Below are 20,930 nucleotides of genomic sequence, written 5' to 3'. Positions count from 1 at the left end.
GGCGAGACGAAAATTTACGGAGCAGGTAAAACCCCAAGGGGGGAGGAGACGCCCCTCCTCCCAGTCACTGAAAGAACACCAATGTGGCAGAGAACACTAGAGACAAGAAGAGTACAGACGAACACCGGACAGAAAGAAACGGAAGAAAAGAAGAGGGCCGGAGACTGGTTGACTGACCATGAGAACAAAAAAAGGGAAAGAGTCAACCATCCGAATACACACTAAAATCTGCAACCAATGAGAGACTCGAGGACGAGAGACACAGAAAGAGAAAGGGGCAGGACTCCCCTAAATGGAACCATAAAAAGGACTACCACGGATAAAATTTAAAACGTCGTCAGCCATGGAGACATCGTCGCTTAAAACCAAAGGCAACGTGCCCGGGAGATTAAAAGACTGCCGGAGGGTGCGCAGTCGGGGACACTCCAACAAAATGTGGGCGACCGTCAACCGGGACCCACACTGACACAGGGGGGGATCCTCCTGACGCAAAAGATGTCCGTGCGTCAGGTGCGGAGCCGACACAGGATGACAGAGTCCCTGCGAGAAGCCCGCAGGGAGGACCGCCACACATCGGTCGTCTCCTTAACAGTCCGCAGTTTATTCGGAGAAGTCAGGCTACGCCACTCGTCATGCCACATCCCAAGCACCTTATGGCGCAACGCCAGCTGCAGATCACGAGCCGGGAGGCCGATCTCTAAAGTTCTACGAGATTATGGAATAGGAGGCAAACTTTTGCAAGCAATTAAAGGTCTTTACATGGATAGTCAGGCAGTAGTTAGATTTGACGGTAAATTGAGTTCATGGTTCAGAGTAGTTTCAGGGGTAAGACAAGTCTGCAACCTGTCTCCACTGTTGTTCGCATTATTTATGGATCATATGTTGAAAACAATAGACTGGCTGGGTGAGATTAAGATATGTGAACGCAAAATAAGCAGTCTTGTATATGCAGATGATTTAGTTGTGATGGCAGGTTCGATTGAAAGTTTGCAAAGTAATATTTCAGAGCTAGATCAGAAATGTAAGGACTATGGTATGAAGATTAGCATTTCCAAAACGAAAGTAATGTCAGTGGGAAAGAGATATAAACGGATTGAGTGTCAAATAGGAGGAACAAAGTTAGAACAGGTGGACGGTTTCAAGTACTTAGGATGCATATTCTCACAGGATGGAAACATAGTGAAAGAACTGGAAGCAAGGTGTAGCAAAGCCAATGCAGTGAGTGCTCAGCTACGATCTACTCTCTTCTGCAAGAAGGAAGTCAGTGCCAAGACTAAGTTATCTGTGCACCGTTCAATCTTTCGACCAACTTTGTTGTATGGGAGCGAAAGCTGGGTGAATTCAGGTTACCTTATCAACAAGGTTAAGGTTACGGATATGAAGGTAGCTAGGATGATTGCAGGTACTAGTAGATGGGAACAATGGCAGCAGGGTGTCCACAATGAGGAAATCAAAGAAAATCTGGGAATGAACTTTATAGATGTAGCAGTCAGGGCGAACAGGCTTAGATGGTGGGGTCATGTTACACGCATGGGAGAAGCAAGGTTACCCAAGAGACTCATGGGTTCAGCAGCAGAGGGTAGGAGGAGTCGGGGCAGACCAAGGAGAAGGTACCTGGATTCGGTTAAGAATGATTTTGGAGTAATAGGTTTAACATCAGAAGAGGCACCAATGTTAGCACTGAATAGGGGATCATGCAGGAATTTTATAAGGGGGGCTATGCTCCAGACTGAACGCTGAAAGGCATAATCAGTCTTAAATGATGATGATGAGTTAGGGTATTTAGAGAGTATTGGTGAAACTAATGACTACAACCTGACCTGTAAATATTGTTTTTCTGTGATATGATCTTTAGCATTAATATAGACAACATGGCCACATGATGCGTATTATCTTATTTATTGTGACCAGTTTCAGTTGTCAGACATGAGGTTTCTCAGATTTCTTATAACGTATTGCCAGTATGGAAGTGAATGTCTGAGGACGCTCGTATTTGACAAGCGTAAAAAGCCGTAATAAATCAGATAACACACGACTTGTGGGTGTGTTCTGTACGTTAATTACAATGCTCAGTTCTCTACTGTAACTAAAATGATTGTTCTGTTCCTTGCAAGCAAAACTTGTGTATACTGAGTTATCTTTTACATTTAAGCCAATGAAAAAAACCCACTGGTGGTGTATGTAGCCTGAAGCACTTGTACGTAGAGGAGTTAAAGAAGAAACTGTGATATCTCTAAAAAATGACTGGCATGTATTTATATTCAGTTTTGGTGAAAATAAAGCATTATAAAATCGGTCAGGTAATTTTTCTGTTGCTTATGGCTGAATCACATTGATATGCTATTTGTAGCCAAGCATTTTATATCTGACATTTGTAGTATCTTGTATCGATACCTCCCTACCGGAATCTTCAGATTGGCAGTGGAACTGGCCCACGCCCGTTGAGCCACGCCTCCAGCGGATGCAGACTACGGGCGCCCTCTGCCGCCGCGATACAGGATGGCTGGCGGTAGCAGCCAGCCCCACTTGCACTTGGAGCCGCTTCGCTACGACGTCGTTATTCGTGCTTAATTCAGAGAGTATTGCCGTTGTTGACATGGAGAGCTGGACCCCATTTCTTGCTGCATTATTTGTAATGTGTGTTCACACACTTGGAGAAATAGAAGTTAAGAAAACATTCAGTTTACTGTGTTAACTTGTTCGCTAATCGTTTTAGGTCCTGTCCAGCTTTCCTACGACGACAGTTATCGGATCACTCTGTAGCCCACCTCTCTTTACTGTTGTGTAAAAAAACTTACACAACAACAGTATAACGTCGTACCATATCGGAGCTGAAGAGGCTGCTTCAAAAATGTCATATAGTGAATGAAAATGGCTTAATTATTCAAACTGCTCAACTGATGCGTTTCGGGTTTATTTCCATCGTCAGATATCCAATTGCACAGATGTTCACAACATACGAGTGTTACTAGATTTATTTGTAACATAAGCTGACAGACTAAACTATATTATTTTAGATTTGTTCTCTGCACAAGAGGTAGTGAAACCGGTCACTTTGAAGTCGAGACAGAAAAAAAGTTCTATACTACTAATTGTAATCCGTCTGTATTTTCAGCTGTACATGAACTGTTCTTAAAAACCATCCAACAGCCAAGATCGCACAAAATATTTCTTTAAGACAGCTGGTTTCAACAGAGTATGCTGTCATCTTCAGGTCTTAAAATCTTTTTTGTTGCAATATATGTTGATTTTCCGCTGACCTCATTCACAAGATGTTAAGTGGATGGAAATAGCACATTATTTCGCGGTGCCTCCCTCCCGCCCTCGGCGGTGTGCTTGTGGCCGCAAACGCGATAGGTGCACAAGCGCACCGCCCGAAGTGGATTTTTATCCACTATACATCTTGTGCCTGACGTCAGTGTAAAACGAACATGTTTTACAACGAAAAGACTTAAGGCCTGAAGATGACAGCATAGTCTGTTGAAAGCGGTTATCTTAAAGAAATAATTTCTGCCATATTGGCTGTGGAATGGTTTTAAACCATTAAACAGATCCTTCAGTTCTCTCAAAATGAGAAAATTCAAACTGTTGGCACAAGCAAGATGCTAATGCAGAGGTACTGCACTGACCTCTGCGAGGAGATCGCGCGAGAGCTGCGGCACGCTGGTGGTGCCCGGCGCTGGCTGCGACGTCACCACCAGGCGGCTGTTGTCGGCGGCGGGCAGCACGGCGACGCGCCGGCCGGGCCGCACCTCCCGCCCGTGTAGCAGCCGCGTTGCGCGCTCCGCCTCCTGCAGTGGACAGCCAATTGCTGCAGTCTGCGTGTACCGCCCTCAACGTAAAACAGTCCTCCGTTTGTGTCAGTATTGCAGAGAACGAGTGACCATCCGGTTAACACACTGATAATTTTTCCAACAACTTTAGCAGTAATGAAGATGGGGGCTCTAAGCACTATGGGACTTAACATCTGAGGTCATCAGACCCCTAGACTTAGAACTAAGTAAACATAACTAACCTAAGGACATGACAGACATCCATGCCCGAGGCAGCATCGAACCTGCGACAGTAGCAACTGCATGGTTCCGGACTGCTAGAACCGCTCGGCCACCGCGGCCGGCATTAATGAAGATGTTGCGAAACTAAAACAGCGTAGATTTATTGCGTGAGACTGGAACTGGACAACTAGCACGTGTCGCTCATGTGCACCCAGTCTGATAACAGTTAGCTGGTCTCCATTCGTTGTTGATGTTTTTGCTGATGTTGTGTAAGCGCAGGAGGCAGACATAATGATCGTAATAAATAACATATTAGTAGTTATAAAAACTGGAAATAAAAAGAACAGCAAGAATACTAAAGTAACCAAGAATTTAAGAAACGAATAGGAGCACAAAACATATTTTGAAAATATAACAAAACGAGCCACAGAACAGAATAACTTAAAAGTTACACAATTACAACAGCTGTGAGGAGTAAAACAGATGTTTTGTCACTACACTATGAGTAGGAGACACTCAAACAAAACTTTAAACGGTGTTTGGCACTATGCATCTATAAGTGGCGATCAAAAAGATTCCGTTTGAACGCCGTACAGTCCAGAATCGGAATGCTAATCACAGAAAATCGCCGTGAGCATTGAGGCATTCGTCGGACGTTGGTGGCCGAGCGTTCTAGGCGCTTCAGTCTGGAACCGCGCGACCGCTACGGTCGCAGGTTCGAATCCTGCCTCGGGCATGGATGTGTGTGATGTCCTTAGGTTAGTTAGGTTTAAGTAGTTCCACGTCTAGGGGACTGATGACCTCAGATGTTAAGTCCCATAGTGCTCAGAGCCATTGAGGCATTCATCCTACAGACGCACTGGTTCCTGATATACGTTTGGTAACATACCGTGTCCTGCAGCACGAAGAAGTCTGAAAATGTCTCCTACACATCCTTGTCCGACTGGAATCGTCGACCCATCACGGGTTTTTTTAAGGGATAGAATGCGTGATAATAGCACAAGGCAGACTATAAGCAGATGCCGTAGTTTCTCCCACTCAAGTTGGAGTGATTTCAGTACTAGGACATTTGAGATGTGAGAAAGTGCGTCATCGTAAAGTAGCAGCATTCCTTGCTGCGCCATTCCACATCGAGGGTTTTCGACAGACATGCTGCCCCCCATACTTTCTTCAGTCTCCGATCCTTGTCTACCGGTATTTGTCCTTCGGCACGCAAGAAAAGAATACTAGCACGTCGGTCGATTTTAGAAGCATTTGGTAATAGCATCACCATGGTTCAAGGTCTCGCACTTACCGCACGCACGTCGGAAAGACACGAATGGCACGTTAATCCCTTACCTACACGACGGTGCTTATATAGCCGCACCGGAGTTGCAATACGTCAAAAATATTCAAACGTGTGTGAGTTCCTAAGGGACTAAACTCCTGAGGTTACACACTACTTAAACCAACTTATGTGAAGAACAACACACACACACACACACACACACACACACACACACACACACACACATGCCCGAGGGAAGACTCGAACCTCCGGCGTGAGGGAACGCGCAGTCTGTGACACGGCGCTCAAACCGTGCAGTCACTAAGCGCGGAGCACTGCAGCTACGCCCTCAAACTTTTTAACTGCCTCTTAGAATTCTTGTTTTATGGCCCTACTGCATTTTCGCCGATTGCCAACCAATGGCAATGGCATTCACAATTCGCCTATTAGCAACACAGCCATTTGCGACCAGCAGAAACGCTGAATTGTAACATTTGGTGAGGCCACAGGTCAGTATTTACCCAGGGGTTGGAGCCACATACGTCCCAGGATATTGAGAAACCCATAAATTGTTTAGAATTGCAGGAATACAAGCGTGACTGTACTAGAAGTCATGTTTACAAAATTTCGATTTCATCTTTGCACCAATGAGCACTCACTAAAGTAAGTGGAGAACTTTCTTTTAATGGCATTGTATCTAAAAGCGACTTGCATTATTCAGATATTATCATGTTATGACTGTCATAAGAGTACGTCACGTGGAAACTGTCTTTGACGCCTGAAATATAATTTGTAAGCAATTAAGCACGTACTGACGCACATACCATCAGGGACTTACAAAATATGGAGCAATAGAGCAAATGACTAATTACTGCAACTTCCACAAAAATTTATACTGTAAATTTCTTAAATAATGTTGTCAATTTGATGTTATTAGAATTTGCGCCACACAAAAATACATTTGTTATTCGTGCTTGAAATTAGCATATGGTCAGAGTGGTTTATTAAACCCAGTTTGAAGATCGATTTCTTCCATTAACATTGTATGAACCAGAGAAAATAACTTTACTATAGTCTGATTAAAATTACTTGACACCTGAGGTTATATTGTCCATATTTAGCGCAGTGGTCAAGTTATAATCTGCCGCCCTGAAGGTCCTGGGTTCGAATCTAGTCAAATGACAGTTTCTTTTAAAATAAATCAAAACGACTATTTTTACTTTCAATTAATTGGTTTGAATGCAATTTTTATTTTTAATCTCATCATTTTCAACATCATTTTGACTTTTTTATTTGATCTTATTTTTTCCTAGCATTCTTGTTCCGTTTGAAATCTGTCCTGTGTCGCCTTTAACTGTAACCGAGTGGCGGATAAACGATGAAAACGATAAGTTACAAATCGCTTTAAAAGCTGAAACAATTTTTCTGTCTTGAGTTTGCTTGTAGATGTCGGCTTCAATTGCCGTGAACAAATCGAATATGGTAGATAGCTTTGTCCCATGTTCCTGAGTGCCGTTTTCTCGAATACATTGCAATTCAAGAGGTTGTGGTTTGGTTAGGACACTAGTGTAAATTCAGCGCTACTAAAGGCGTCATTTGTCGCAGTTCAGTCATTGGTAAAAGTCGGCTGTAAACATAGAATCTCGCATTCCCACCAAACCTGACGGTAACCGTTTCCAATATTGCTCCGAGTTAAAAAAGCAGCACTTCAGCGCTTTGGCAACGGAGCCGTCGTGTTTGCATGTCGCCTTTAACCAAGCGGTAGCCTACGTGGAAACACTGTAGGAGCAAGTAATAGACGTCAACTGTCAAGTAATTTTAATCGGACTGTAAGCATTTCGTGCTTTATGGGTGTCGTCATCTGTAAGAGAACAAGTCCCCGTCCACATGAAGTACGCAAAGAAGGTAAACTGTGCCATGTAGTGATAGTCATATGACACAAAAACAGCACGAGTGAACTCTCACAGGAGAAGAAATCCGTACTCAAAACGGCAATATGCTACCGGGAGGAATGTTAATAGAATTGGATCCGGTCTTATAATTGTTATTCTGGGAGTTCTCACAGGTTTATTTCCAGCACTTACTGGTAAATACGTAGTTTCACGAGGACGTCTGTCGCTCTTACGCCAGCGTATGAGGCTTCCATCACAAACCACTAAGATTAAGGAAAGTGTGACCCGTCACGTCCCAAAAAAATGGCTCTGAGCACTATGCGACTTAACTTCTGAGGTCATCAGTCCCCTAGAACTTAGAACAAGTAGTTCTAACTAACCTAAAGACATCACACACATCCATGCCCGAGGCAGGATTCGAACTTGCGCCCGTAGCGGTCGCGGTCGCGCGGTTCGAGACTGTAGCGCCTAGAACCGCTCGGCCACTCCGGCCGGCGTCACGTCCCAGATGGACAAAGCTCATACCGGAAGACAGCTTTGGCGTCGTCCACAATAGCTGCAAGAACGAGCCCAAGGCGCGGCCAAGAATTATATGTTACAAAGCCATTGTTGTCCCACTATTTTGACGCGTCATTGTCTGGTGGTACACAGTAGCGGTGCTCACAAGATGTTATAGACAGTCAATTTACAAATATAATTTGGAGTACTCTGTCTCCGTTGCCGCAGTAAGTCAGTTAATAATCCGGTCCTTTCCAGCAGCGGCAAAACAGTTGGCCCGTACCTCCGCTGCCGCTATATCCAGCAAGAGAAGCAGCGGTGGCGCGAGCAGGGAGCACGTACCTCGGGACTGGTGTACATGGCGAAGGCGTAGCCGCGGTTGCGGCCGCTGAAGTCCATCATGAGGCGCAGCTGGTAGAGGCGGCCCGCGGCGCTGAGCAGCGGCACCAGCACGTCCTCGTAGCAGCTGCGCGGCAGCCGCCCCACGAACACCTCGCACTCCGTGCCCGGCGCCGGGCCCCTCCAGCCTGGCGGCGGCCCGTACCGCCGCTGCCCGTTCTCCTGCGAACGGTTCCAGGGGCCGCTCAGCACCGATAAGCCACCACTCTCTGCACTAGGGCAGGTGCTCCGAAACTTTTCCTCTGACGCAACGCTCTGAGAATACTGCTACTCTGACGGAATACCTCGTTTACACTAAAAAATGAGAAACACTTGCTTGTTTGAAGATCAATGTTAAATCGTAACCAAACAGAAGTCTTAAAAGAGTGCGGCTATGAAACCAAGGTTAGTCACTCAAGTCTTCAGCGAATTTTGAAGACAGAGAAGTTTAAGTGTTAATCCTAAGATTGCTACACGTAATGACCGAGGATGACCCAGATCGTAGTATCAAGTACTGCGAGTGGTTAATGGAATCGTGCACAATAATGAAAAGTTTGGAGAGATGATTGCGTGATCTCATACCACACAATTTAAAACTCAATGCTATAACAAATCGCCACAATGGCGTCTTACTTGGTCGCCGCAAATTCCCACGTCCATGGACAAAGGTGTGAATTTACCGCTAGTGAATGTGTGATTGTAGGTTTTCCCATCAGAATTTCAATGGGCCATTCTTCTTCGATGGCACTAAAAAAATAAAAAAAAGCCTCTATACTTTTACTCATTGGGAACACTAAAGGACGTCGTTTATCAAAAACTACGCCGCACACTGGATTAACTTCAAAAATGCGTCAAACATTCCTGTGCAGATACGCAACTCGACACTTTGCAGTTTGGTTAGTTCGTGCAGCAGTTCTGCATTATCGCCTGTCTGCGTGGACATTAATGGTGACCACTTCGAACAAGGGCACTGATTTAATAACTTGAAATGAACACTACACTCCCGGCAAAAATGAGATGTTAATTCCGCAGTTATGAGGAATTAACAGGGTGTATACGCGGCCAAGAAAAAAATTTACTTTTCCGGGATTTTCCAGTTCATAAATATATTCTTTCCCCGGTTAAGCGACAGTGTGCTTTCTCTCGGAACCGTAAACTTACCAGTTCTTTGAAAGATTAAAGTTTTATACACCGACGTAAAACGTCGCGACACTTCAGAGAAAATAAGAACGCGTTTTGGTAAGATCTTTGATATCCAGAAACATGTTTTCGTATTATGATACGCTGCGTATCTTCGTATTACGTTATTATAGATTCGAATTACACCAAACAGAACACGTTAGTTTCCGAAGCATTGAAATCGAGATTGCATGCGTTCTGTAAGCCAATCATGGCTGTCACGTAATCTCGCCAGCCGATGACACCACATATTCACAGCATAGGACACGTGATGTAGGCATCCAACAGTAACACCACTGTTAAAAGGTGCGAACACACAAACGGAAAAAGTTAATCGTTTAAATTAATATACACAGTGCACCTACAAGAAAAGCTAAGATTTCACATGTAATATTGGTCTTTTTGCGTGTGTTACACTTTAACATACATCACGCAAATGTGCCAATAACATTTTAAATAATGACATAAATGACTGATCTTCTACGCTCGAAATTCTACTAAGCGGCTAGTCTCCCAAGCGTTAAATTTTAAATGAGAGTCAAACGCTCTGTGGCTTAAGAAAGTCATCGCACATTCTCACATGTAACATAATTCATCTTGCGTAAAAGGAAATTTACTCTCAAAGTAACGCTTTTCAAAACAACATTCGCAATATTTTCTCGCGACTGTTAGAAATAGGTTCGTTTCAGGACTTGCTAAGAGCGCGAGAAAATATGTGTTACTATGCGAGCGCAGCTACAATGACGTAGGAAGCCCGTATTGTTGGTACGTATAAAGCATTAAGAGATCTTTGGTGTGACGTCACGTCTGCTTGACTGCTGTTCGAATTGCTCGCCAATACTTTATAAAGTTTTCGACTTCAGATACTTATTTTAAAATTTATTTGTGTTAATATTTGCTGTAAAAGTAACTTACCAGTGGATTTTCATTCATATCACTCTTTCTTTCAGTGCTGTTGATTCGAGTGGTGTGCTTACGTCATCACCCAAGTTTCAGGCTTCAGCAGTGTGTTTTCATTTCGCGACATGCGGCTGCTGTTGTAGCGGTTCCCAAGTTAAGTTCTGACAAAGTTGTTTGTGCACTATTTTTCAGTTACTAAATTCAGTAGTTTTCAACGGTGCCTCCTGCTGTTTCTGGCGAAAGAACGGTTTAATAAACTTTCGGCCACTGTGTGTTCTAGAGTTGTTTGTGCGTCGAAGTCGTTTAGTAAATTTCGTGCGGTAGTTTTCGGCTGACGTACCTTATTATTTCTAGTGAAATGTATCAGTAAAATTTTCATTAACTGTATTAATTTCGTTGAGTGTTCCAGTGCCCGCTTGAATTTTTTGTTATAGCTTAGAAATTGTGTGGAGTTTTGGTGGTACTGGTATTAGTTGTGGTTTACTGGTGTTAATAAAATTAGTTGCTTTCTTAGTAAAGAGAGAGTTTCGAGACCACTGTTGTTAGTTCTTTAAATAATTCTAAAGTTGTAACTGAACTTAGTTAACCTAGACGTTTAGTTTCTCAGTAACTATTATAACTTTACCATGAGTGAGAAGTGTGTGCTTCGTCGTAGGTGAGTATTTTCGTGGGGGGGGGGGGGGGGGGGGTGGAATGCAGTGATGAAGCCAGTGAAAGTTCTAGCGAGATCCTCTTCTGGAAATGCAGAATTTGTAGAAGAAACAAGCTGACAGAGGAGCAGCTGCGTAAGATCTGTGCGTTTCAGATACAGTTACAAGACGCGAAGGAGGAACTAGACAGGTTGAGGAGGGTGAAGGGTGCTGGGAAATGGGAACTGGCAGTTCGTAAGAAAGCAGCTAGGGGGAGGAGATATTCACGCAGTAGCGCTTTGCGTATAAGCAATAGGTTTGACGAACTGTCAGAGTTGAGTGGAGAGAAGCCTCTTGTCACTGCAGTTGTAGGAAACACACAGCAGTCCTCAGCAGTTATGAAGCCTAAGTCAGCTGCAAATTCTAACGGAAAGGAGGAGGTTCTGCTGCGAGGCAGTACGCACGGCAGAGGCGAGGGTCAGCAGTTTTGGGGAGTGAGTACCAAGACACCAGCACTGTGACGCTAGAGCAGGGTTGGCTCAGGTGACTGACAGCATAGGGGAGTTATGTAGGAATTACATGAAAGAGGATCAGATAAAGATTGTGGGTGGAGCATGGAACTGTCTTGATAGGGACGGGAATATGATGTATGTGATGACCTGGTGAAGATAGCTAATGGGGCTGGAGAAGGCACTGATGGCGGAGGGCATGGTTCACATTGCAGTGTTGCCAGCTGAGTCTGTCAATAGATAGGGTTTCATTTGGCATGGCCTGCACCTCAATACGTATGGGAAGGGGATGCTGGCAAAGCTCATAGGTGACAGTGTAGTAGGTCGTGGTGGGAACACTCATGGACAAATTCCTGTAGTAGTTGGTGTTAGAGCTGCACCATTTTTAGAGTGAAGTAAGCTGATACGTATACCTGCTTAAAGGAAGTCCCTCCAACAAAGGAATCAGCTTCAGAGATCAGGTATCCAAGTAGAGAAGGAATTAGCATATTTCATCAGTATATAAGAGGCATCAAAGATAAAGTTAGTGAATTGCTTACAGATGTTGACTCTGACATTATTGGTATATCGGAGCACCACCTAAATAATTTATCAGGATACAAATTAGCTGGCTGTTTTTCAAGGAGTTCTTTGCAGATTGGGGGGAGTAGTCATGTACGTGAAAAAAAACAGTATTCCATTTGAGTACATAGACGTATCATTGCACTCCACTGAACGGGCATTTGAATGCTGCGCAAGGGCAGCTGAATTTGTGAAACTAAATTTCTGATTGTTGTTGTTTATAGGTCCCCTAAATCTGACTTCAGATCATTTCTGCTCAATCAAGAGAGGGTTCTTAGTTCACTTTATAGGAAGTGCCAAAAATTAGCTGTATGTGGTGACTTCAATATTAATTTTGTATGTGATCGTGCAGGAAAAAGGATCTTGGAAGACCTCCTAAACTCATATGATCTGATACAGCTTGTGTTTTTTCCACCCAGAGTGCAGGGGATCAGTAGCACAGCCATAGACAATATTTTTATTCATTCTTCATTACTATATGAGCATTCTGTTAGTAAAGGGGTAAATGTCCTTTCAGACACGACGCACAAATTTTAACAGTAAAGGGCTTTAGTACTCCAGCAAATGTTATAAATAATTACAAACTACACTCCTGGAAATTGAAATAAGAACACCGTGAATTCATTGTCCCAGGAAGGGGAAACTTTATTGACACATTCCTGGGGTCAGATACATCACACGATCACACTGACAGAACCACAGGCACGTAGACACAGGCAACAGAGCATGCACAATGTCGGCACTAGTACAGTGTATATCCACCTTTCGCAGCAATGCAGGCTGCTATTCTCCCATGGAGACGATCGTAGAGATGCTGGATGTAGTCCTGTGGAACGGCTTGCCATGCCATTTCCACCTGGCGCCTCAGTTGGACCAGCGTTCGTGCTGGACGTGCAGACCGCGTGAGACGACGCTTCATCCAGTCCCAAACATGCTCAATGGGGGACAGATCCGGAGATCTTGCTGGCTAGGGTAGTTGACTTACACCTTCTAGAGCACGTTGGATGGCACGGGATACATGCGGACGTGCATTGTCCTGTTGGAACAGCAAGTTCCCTTGCCGGTCTAGGAATGGTAGAACGATGGGTTCGATGACGGTTTGGATGTACCGTGCACTATTCAGTGTCCCCTCGACGATCACCAGAGGTGTACGGCCAGTGTAGGAGATCGCTCCCCACACCATGATGCCGGGTGTTGGCCCTGTGTGCCTCGGTCGTATGCAGTCCTGATTGTGGCGCTCACCTGCACGGCGCCAAACACGCATACGACCATCATTGGCACCAAGGCAGAAGCGACTCTCATCGCTGAAGACGACACGTCTCCATTCGTCCCTCCATTCACGCCTGTCGCGACACCACTGGAAGTGGGCTGCACGATGTTGGGGCGTGAGCGGAAGACGGCCTAACGGTGTGCGGGACCGTAGCCCAGCTTCATGGAGACGGTTGCGAATGGTCCTCGCCGATACCCCAGGAGCAACAGTGTCCCTAATTTGCTGGGAAGTGGCGGTGCGGTCCCCTACGGCACTGCGTAGGATCCTACGGTCTTGCCGTGCATCAGTGCGTCGCTGCGGTCCGGTCCCAGGTCGACGGGCACGTGCACCTTCCGCCGACCACTGGCGACAACATCGATGTACTGTGGAGACCTCACGCCCCACGTGTTGAGCAATTCGGCGGTACGTTCACCAGGCCTCCCGCATGCCCACTATACGCCCTCGCTCAAAGTCCGTCAACTGCACATACGGTTCACGTCCACGCTGTCGCGGCATGCTACCAGTGTTAAAGACTGCGATGGAGCTCCGTATGCCACGGCAAACTGGCTGACACTGACGGCGGCGGTGCACAAACGCTGGGCAGCTAGCGCCATTCGACGGCCAACACCGCGGTTCCTGGTGTGTCCGCTGTGCCGTGCGTGTGATCATTGCTTGTACAGCCCTCTCGCAGTGTCCGGAGCAAGTATGGTGGGTCTGACACAACGGTGTCAATGTGTTCTTTTTTCCATTTCCAGGAGTGTATGTAGAAAAGCTAATCGAACGGCAAAAGAGAATTTTTTAAACCTCGTTAAGGAACAAGAGTGACAGGATGATCATAGTGCCGATAACATAGATGGCAAACGCTTTCCTTAACACATTTCTCATGCACTTTGAAAGTTGCTTTCCATTACAACTTTCTAAACAGGGCACTAGCAATAAAAGGCAGCCTGGGTGGTTGACTAGTGGGATAAGGATATCATGTAGAACAAAGTGGGAATTATATCAAAATGCTAAAAGTGGTCACAACCAAGCTACAGTAGCCCATTACAAACAGTATTGTAAAGTGCTTAAAAATCTCATTAGGAAGGCAAAGAATATATATTATCAGCAGCACAAGGCCGACGATAGAAAGTCAGTTCATAGTAAAAATATCTGTGTTACTGGTAAGTTAGCTATATGTACAGTATTCAACAATCATTTTCTGGGCACTGCTGTACGCAAAAATAAAAAACTTAGTTTCTACAGAACATTATATCATTCTCTTGGACAATACCTTTCCGAGATTGATACTGAGTCAATAATTAAATCAGTAAAGACCACGGATTCTCATGGATGCGCTGGAGTGCCTAGCAGAATATTAAAGTACTGTGCTGCACATGCAAGCCCTGTACTTAGCAATATTTGTAATTTCTCTTTTAAGAATGGTCAAATTCCTGAACCATTCAAGTTCTCAGTAGCAAAGCCGCTTTATAAAAAGGGAAAAAGAGGTAATGTAGACAATTTTAGACCTGTCTCTATGTTTGCTAAGAGTTATTGAAAAGACTGTGTATGTGAGGATAATTGATCATTTTATATCACATAATTTGCAATCAAATATACAGTTTGGCTTTAGTAGTGGTATAACAACTGAAAATGCTGTACTCTCTTTTCTCTGTGAAGCAGTGGGTGGATCAAACAAAACGTTTCGAACGCTTGGCATCTTTTTTTTATTTATTTAAGGCGTTTGATTGTGTTGATCAGAAATTATTGCTCCAGGAGTTAGACTGTTATGAAATACGGGGAGTAGCTCACAACTGGTTCACCTCTTATTTCAGCAACAGACAGCAAAAAGTCACAATTCAGTGTTGAGAATGGCTGTGTTGTGGGATCTGACTGGGGCACAGTCAAATGGGGGGGGGGGGGGGGGGGCGGCCGCGGTGGTCTAGCGGTTCCAGGCGCGCGACTGCTACGGTCGCAGGTTCGAATCCTGCCTCCGGCATGGATGTGTGTGATGTCCTTAGGTTAGTTAGGTTTAAGTAGTTCTAAGTTCTAGGGGACTGATGACCACAGTAGTTAAGTCCCATAGTGCTCACAGCCATTTGAGCCATCAAATGGGGGGGGGGGGGGGGGCAGGGATCAGTTCTGGGGCCACTCTTGTTCCTTATTTATATAAATGATACGCACTCTAGTATTACGGGTAATTCTAACATATTTCTGTTTGCTGATGACATTAGTTAGGTAGTAAAGGATGTTGTGCGCAACAATGGCTCTGTTTCAAATAGTGCAGTTCATGACATAAGTTCATAGTTTGTAGAAAATAAACTGACACTAAATCGAGAGCGCGCCTTATGTGACTACAGGTTACATATCTAAGTCGACCTTTGTAACCATATGAAACATGTACAGAAGACAATTTGAGAGACATGGAAAATATGAACACTCGAATACGAGTAACAGCCGATGGAGACCACAGAGAACACGGGAGGCATAACTGTGAGGAGTATAAAAGAAAAGTTTCACATCTTACGCTTGTAAATTGCTAACGAGAGTAATATAAACCTACACACGAACTTTATGTGATCTACCAACGATGGCATGTTGCAGTTGGCTTTTTTTAGTCATGAGTCATCCATTGGTTTAGAAATTATCTCTTCCTACCATACATTAATCTTTTGACAGTTCATATCAACTGCAACTGAAAGCATCGATGATCTGTTTTGAATATTATGTTCTTTGACTATCTTTACAGGTTTGCTGCTGTATTTCTCCTTTCAGTAGTTGTCTGTCTATTCTGTATTGTTTTAACACGTACCCAAAGAAACTATTCCTTCTTCCAGTGACCGTTTTGCAGACACTTAGTACCTCTCATTTATTAGTCCACTCATCACATTTCTCTAGCAGAGTTAATCAACTATTTTCCTCTTTTAATGCTGATATTCGTCTTCTGCTGCGCTATATCTCTTTCGTTTTCGCTATGTTTATCCTCAACTCAAATTACGTGCTTAGCCGCTTGTTCTTTCCATTACAGAAATCGTCTAAGTCTTACTTTCAGGCATGAGGGCCATGTCGCCTGCCAGAACTGGTGTCTATTCCCCTATTCTTTTCTTCCATTTATCAAATTTCCATTCTCTTCCTTCACTAATTCTTCGTGTAATAGGTCGAAGAACGACGAAAAACAACAGTTGTCGTAAACCTTTTAACAAGGTCTTTTCTTCATATACTTACTTTTTTCTTAATTTTCAAATGCAGTCAGACAACAGCTGTCAGTAGGTATGCTCTCTCTAGTTAAACAAAAAGCAGAGGAGAAATAATAAGCAATACGTATTTGTGACGTAAGGTTCTCGTAAGCACTAAATAACAGTCGTAAATTCGAATTTTAACTTCATTAACATCGATGACAAGTCTCACATTCAAAAACAGTGCTGTTGCAAATGGAGTGTTATGAAACACAACGTCTACTAGTTTGCTACTCCAGTAGCCGAACGACCTCAGAAGATGTCTCTCGCAGATGGAGAGGAAAATTGGGTGGAAATTTTATACATTGACCACGGCCTCTCAGCCCGGAAGTTGTTGAACTGAAGTCTAAATCGAGAATTATAAAAATGTTAAGTAAAAGCTATTTAGCTCTGATAAATTGATTGTCACACTGAGCCAATGAAGAACATCATTCATTACAAGAACTTTTCTGAGAAAAGAAAGTATCATGTTACTAGTTAAACGCATGATGAAACTTAAATGGTAACTGAAACAACTGAAATTATGCGTAGTATACAGTAGGGCAGGTGGAACACCAGTAACTGAAATAAAGTAAAATATGGGGCATATAAGTAGAACGGGTAATTCATCAAGCTGTCTGCATGGTATTATTTGGCAGTGTCTGCAGTTTGAAGTGCTGAGTAAGGGAACTGTGTCTGATTATTCACGTTTGGGCAAATAGCCAAATGTTTTAATTTCATGTCAGTGAAACGAAACATTTTTTTGCCTTATTTCGCGAAACTTTATCATTAATGTACGACATAGATTTCGGGGTTATAAGCATATTTTGTAGTACACAACTAGTTCAAACACGGCGACCAAGTAGAGATAAATACATGTCAATTTCTTAATCTATCAATTCTTGACTTAAAATCTTTGTGGACAATTTTGCTCAGTTACATCTGTATCCTGCCACACTCATTAGGACGATTTATATGTACAGACAAACAAATTGATGACACTGGATGTTTTATTCAAGAGAAAGAGTTTCAGAAACTGAACCAGTCAATAACGCGTTGGTACAATTCTGGCCCTTATGCAAGTAGATACTCGGCTTGGCACTGATTGGCAGAGTCGTTGGATGTGCTCCTGAGGGATATCGTGCCACATGCGGTCCAATTGATGCGTTAAATAGTCAAAATCCCGAGCTGGTTAGAGGGCGTTGACCATAATGATCCAAACGTTCTCAATAGGGGAGAGGTTCGGCGACCTTGCTGGCCGAGATGGGGTTTGACAACCACGAAGAGAAGCAGTTGAAACTCTTGCCGTGTGCGAACGCGTTATCTTTTGATAAATTTGGACAACATTGAGCATCTTCATGTTTTCACGGCGTTAAGACAGTTACATAAAATTTCGGGCGTGCAACGACTGCGCAGCCATAGATTTAATTTCCTTGCATATGTTACACTTCTTTTCCGCCCATCAACGTCTCTGGCGCCTTGTGTATCTTTTGGCCGCATACGCTGTGGTCCTCGGGTGTAAAAGGACGGAGCAAGTGCTGGAGCGTTAGTCATTTCGGCTCACTCTGAAGATGGCTGACGGTATTCATCCAAAATATTAGAAGAGGAAGCTGAATTCACGCGGCTGCACGCCCGAAATTCTGTGGATTACACAATATTGTCTATGAGGCGCAGCGATCTGGTGCTAACTTTGATTAAAACAAGAGTTGAGATTGCAATAACATTTGTTTATTATGACCGGTTTCGGCTAACCTCAGGTTTCTTTGGGCCCCCTGTGGCTAGTGGTGGGGGCTCCTATGTTCTTCATTTAATGCCAGCGTACGATCGTGGTATCACGTGAAGGACCGAGGGGCCGCCACCACTAGCCATAGGGGGCCCAAAAAACCTGAGGATAGCCGAAACCGGTCATAATAAACAAATGTTATTGCAATCTCAACTCTTGTTTTAATCAAAATTATCTTGTTGAAATGTTACCCCAGGATGGCATACTATGAAGGGCAACAAAACAGGGTTAGAATATCTTCGATGTACAGCTGTGCTATAAGGGTGCCGCGGATGACAACCAAAGCGGCCCTTCTATGAAAAGAAATCGCACTCCAGACCCTGGTTTTCGGTCCGTATGGTGGGCGAGAATCAAGTTGATCCGACCGCTGTCCGTCGCATCTCCAGACATGCCTTCGATGGTCGTCGAGGCTCATTTCGAATCGGGACTCATCACTGAAGACAATTCTACTCCAGTCAATGAGATTCCAGATCGAAGGCGTATCGGGGACTGTTAGCGTAACGTTAAGAGGTGGACCAATCCGTTATTGATTTGTCAATTTGTGAAGCTATTACTCTTGAATAAACCACCAAATTTTTCTGGAATTGTAATCGTTTGTTTGTCTGTAAATATAAATCAAATCTACCTATTTCTGTCCTATTGTGATAATCCCTTCGCGCCGTGGCGCCTTTTTTTACATTGGAGTAGAGTTTTTTTTGTAAACGAACGGGTATTTATATCATTATCTATTTACGAATTAAGGCAGCAAAGTTCTCCTCCTAAGTAGAGGTTATAATATTGTCTAAAAGGATGAAAAATTGAACTGATTTGGCTCATTTAATACTAAATGTGGGGATACCCTGAAATTACACTTAACGTGTAAACACCAACTAGTTGATGATTGCAGACACAATATCGCTTTTACAGTATTCTGCGGAAGCCAGTTCAGAGATGTTGGCCGCTTATGGATCGTGATACGATTGGAGTTAATCCCCCAGCGTCAGTTAAGGCCTGAAGATCTACTGAGTCACCGAAACTGGTTGCAATATAATAAAATAACATCAAAACGACTGCTGGTGTTTCTTTTTATTGCGTAAGTGAAATGAGTCCCCGCATGGATGGAGACAGAGAAACTATTCAAATTTTGTACAGAGGATTCTAAAACTATAGCAATCTACCAAGAACTCTGAAAAAATGTATATTTCTAGATAGTCGGGTGCAAACTTCACCAGACTGTTGAAGTGAGATGCTGCACACCTTAGAGTGGTAAGCATGCGTGTTCTCGTTGAACACCAAATTCGTTTAGTTGTGATGCATTTAGAGTATTATGGAGTTCGTTAGTGAGCAAGCATTAGTATTTTTTGTTTTCTTTGCAACTCTTCATCGTAAATTCAGGGATTTTAAAGTTGTTCTTGACTTGCCTAGACATTTGCCCGGTAAGTAATTCGAATGAGCGAAACCAGTCGTTGTTCACGTCTGAGAAAAACTATGCGCTCTTAAGGTTACTATATCGCCTGCAGCGTCATTTTTCTATGAATTTTATCTAATATGCGTGTGAAATTAATATTATATGAAAGATAGTTTTTGTGACATAGGCCCGTGCTTCTTTGTGTTACAGCACGCGGCCACGTGGCGAGTGGTTGCCTTATGTTAAATTAATCTCGTACCTATTGCTTGCACTTGCAGTGGTGTAATCTTTATTTCTCAAACGAAGAACCATGTGATGGATTTTATTGAGACTTCCATAATTTACGATTGGGAGGTCACTTTGCCATTTAACTAGTCTTGACCGCTGTTTTCCTCTGTTTATTCTTTATTAATGATGATTCCATAATGGTAACTTCTTTCTCTTGTTGATTAATAGCGTTACTATTTAGTCACAAATGATCGGATTCCATGATCCCTTTCCTGTTACGTTTCCTTCGCCATTGCGGAGACGCCACGCTACTAAGACAATTGTTACTCCCCTCAAACGTGTTAAATTGTTTCAAAACAGACTTGAGTACCGAGATAATTACGTGTTTATATGATACCAAATTGCCTTCAAGACCCCAGTATATGTTTTTCGTGGTAATCAAAGAAATCAACAAGGTCCGTTTTCAAATGGTAGTACGACGAATCTCACGTTCTCCTTTGCTAGGGCTAAGTTAACTGACTCACTTTAGTTTCGACCAACGCACTTACGGAACCGCTAGCACTCATGTCCAATACTTTTCTGAATAAGGGAAACGTCGTGCGTTACTATTAGTCACGAGTAAAACATCCACTTCACGTGGTGAAAGTTGGTTGTCTTTTCTTTGAATAGACTGTAATGAGAGTTAGAACTATAAATCTATGAGCTTTTACAGAGACAGTTTTCTTAAGTCAGATGCATAAAATCCTTAATTACAATAAAGCTCTACAGCCAAAAATAGGCACAGGCTGTCCACGTATTCTACTGGTCAGGAAAACTAACCGAAATTTCCTTTTACCAGTGACATTAAGCCACAAGGCGCAGCTTTTATTGGTTTTAATTTTGATCCACTGATATAAGTCTCTGGCTAATTTGTAACACGAGGACAAGAGTGAAATTAGTACAGGACTGACTGGGATGTAGTATTTATGGAGTTTAAGTAGATCACAGAGGCTGGAAGCTATAGGATTCATGTTGATGAGAATGTTGGTGTCTGATCAGATATTACGCTGTTACACAGTTTAATAAAACTAACCTGATGATGGCCTAACAGCTGAACACCGAATAGTTAAATAATGAATATTGTAGACTCTTACACAAATGTGTGTTTTTCATTTACAATGTATAAAATATTTTACTGTAAACCACCGGAACAGTCACTTTAACAGTCCTATTCCAAAGAAAGCAGTTGCTGACGGCATGAATAACACCGAGCCATCAGTCACGGTCACAAAATAGCGACCT

The 20,930-nt window shown here is 43.3% G+C and overlaps 1 protein-coding gene across 1 annotated transcript in view; it reads right to left on the bottom strand.

Moving 5' to 3' along the window:
* LOC126335821 (probable RNA-binding protein 46) overlaps nt 1-20,930 on the bottom strand; it is a 60,574-nt gene that overhangs the window by 24,965 nt on the left and 14,679 nt on the right. Inside the window, exon 2 of the mRNA XM_049999286.1 lies at nt 7,995-8,213. Within this exon, the coding sequence (XP_049855243.1) occupies nt 7,995-8,213 (219 nt within the window). The remainder of the gene's footprint in view (nt 1-7,994; nt 8,214-20,930) is intronic.

This window comes from Schistocerca gregaria, chromosome 2 (genome assembly GCF_023897955.1).
Source record: "Schistocerca gregaria isolate iqSchGreg1 chromosome 2, iqSchGreg1.2, whole genome shotgun sequence".
Taxonomy (NCBI): Eukaryota; Metazoa; Arthropoda; class Insecta; order Orthoptera; family Acrididae; genus Schistocerca; species Schistocerca gregaria.
This window is presented reverse-complemented; position numbering and strand designations above follow the sequence as displayed.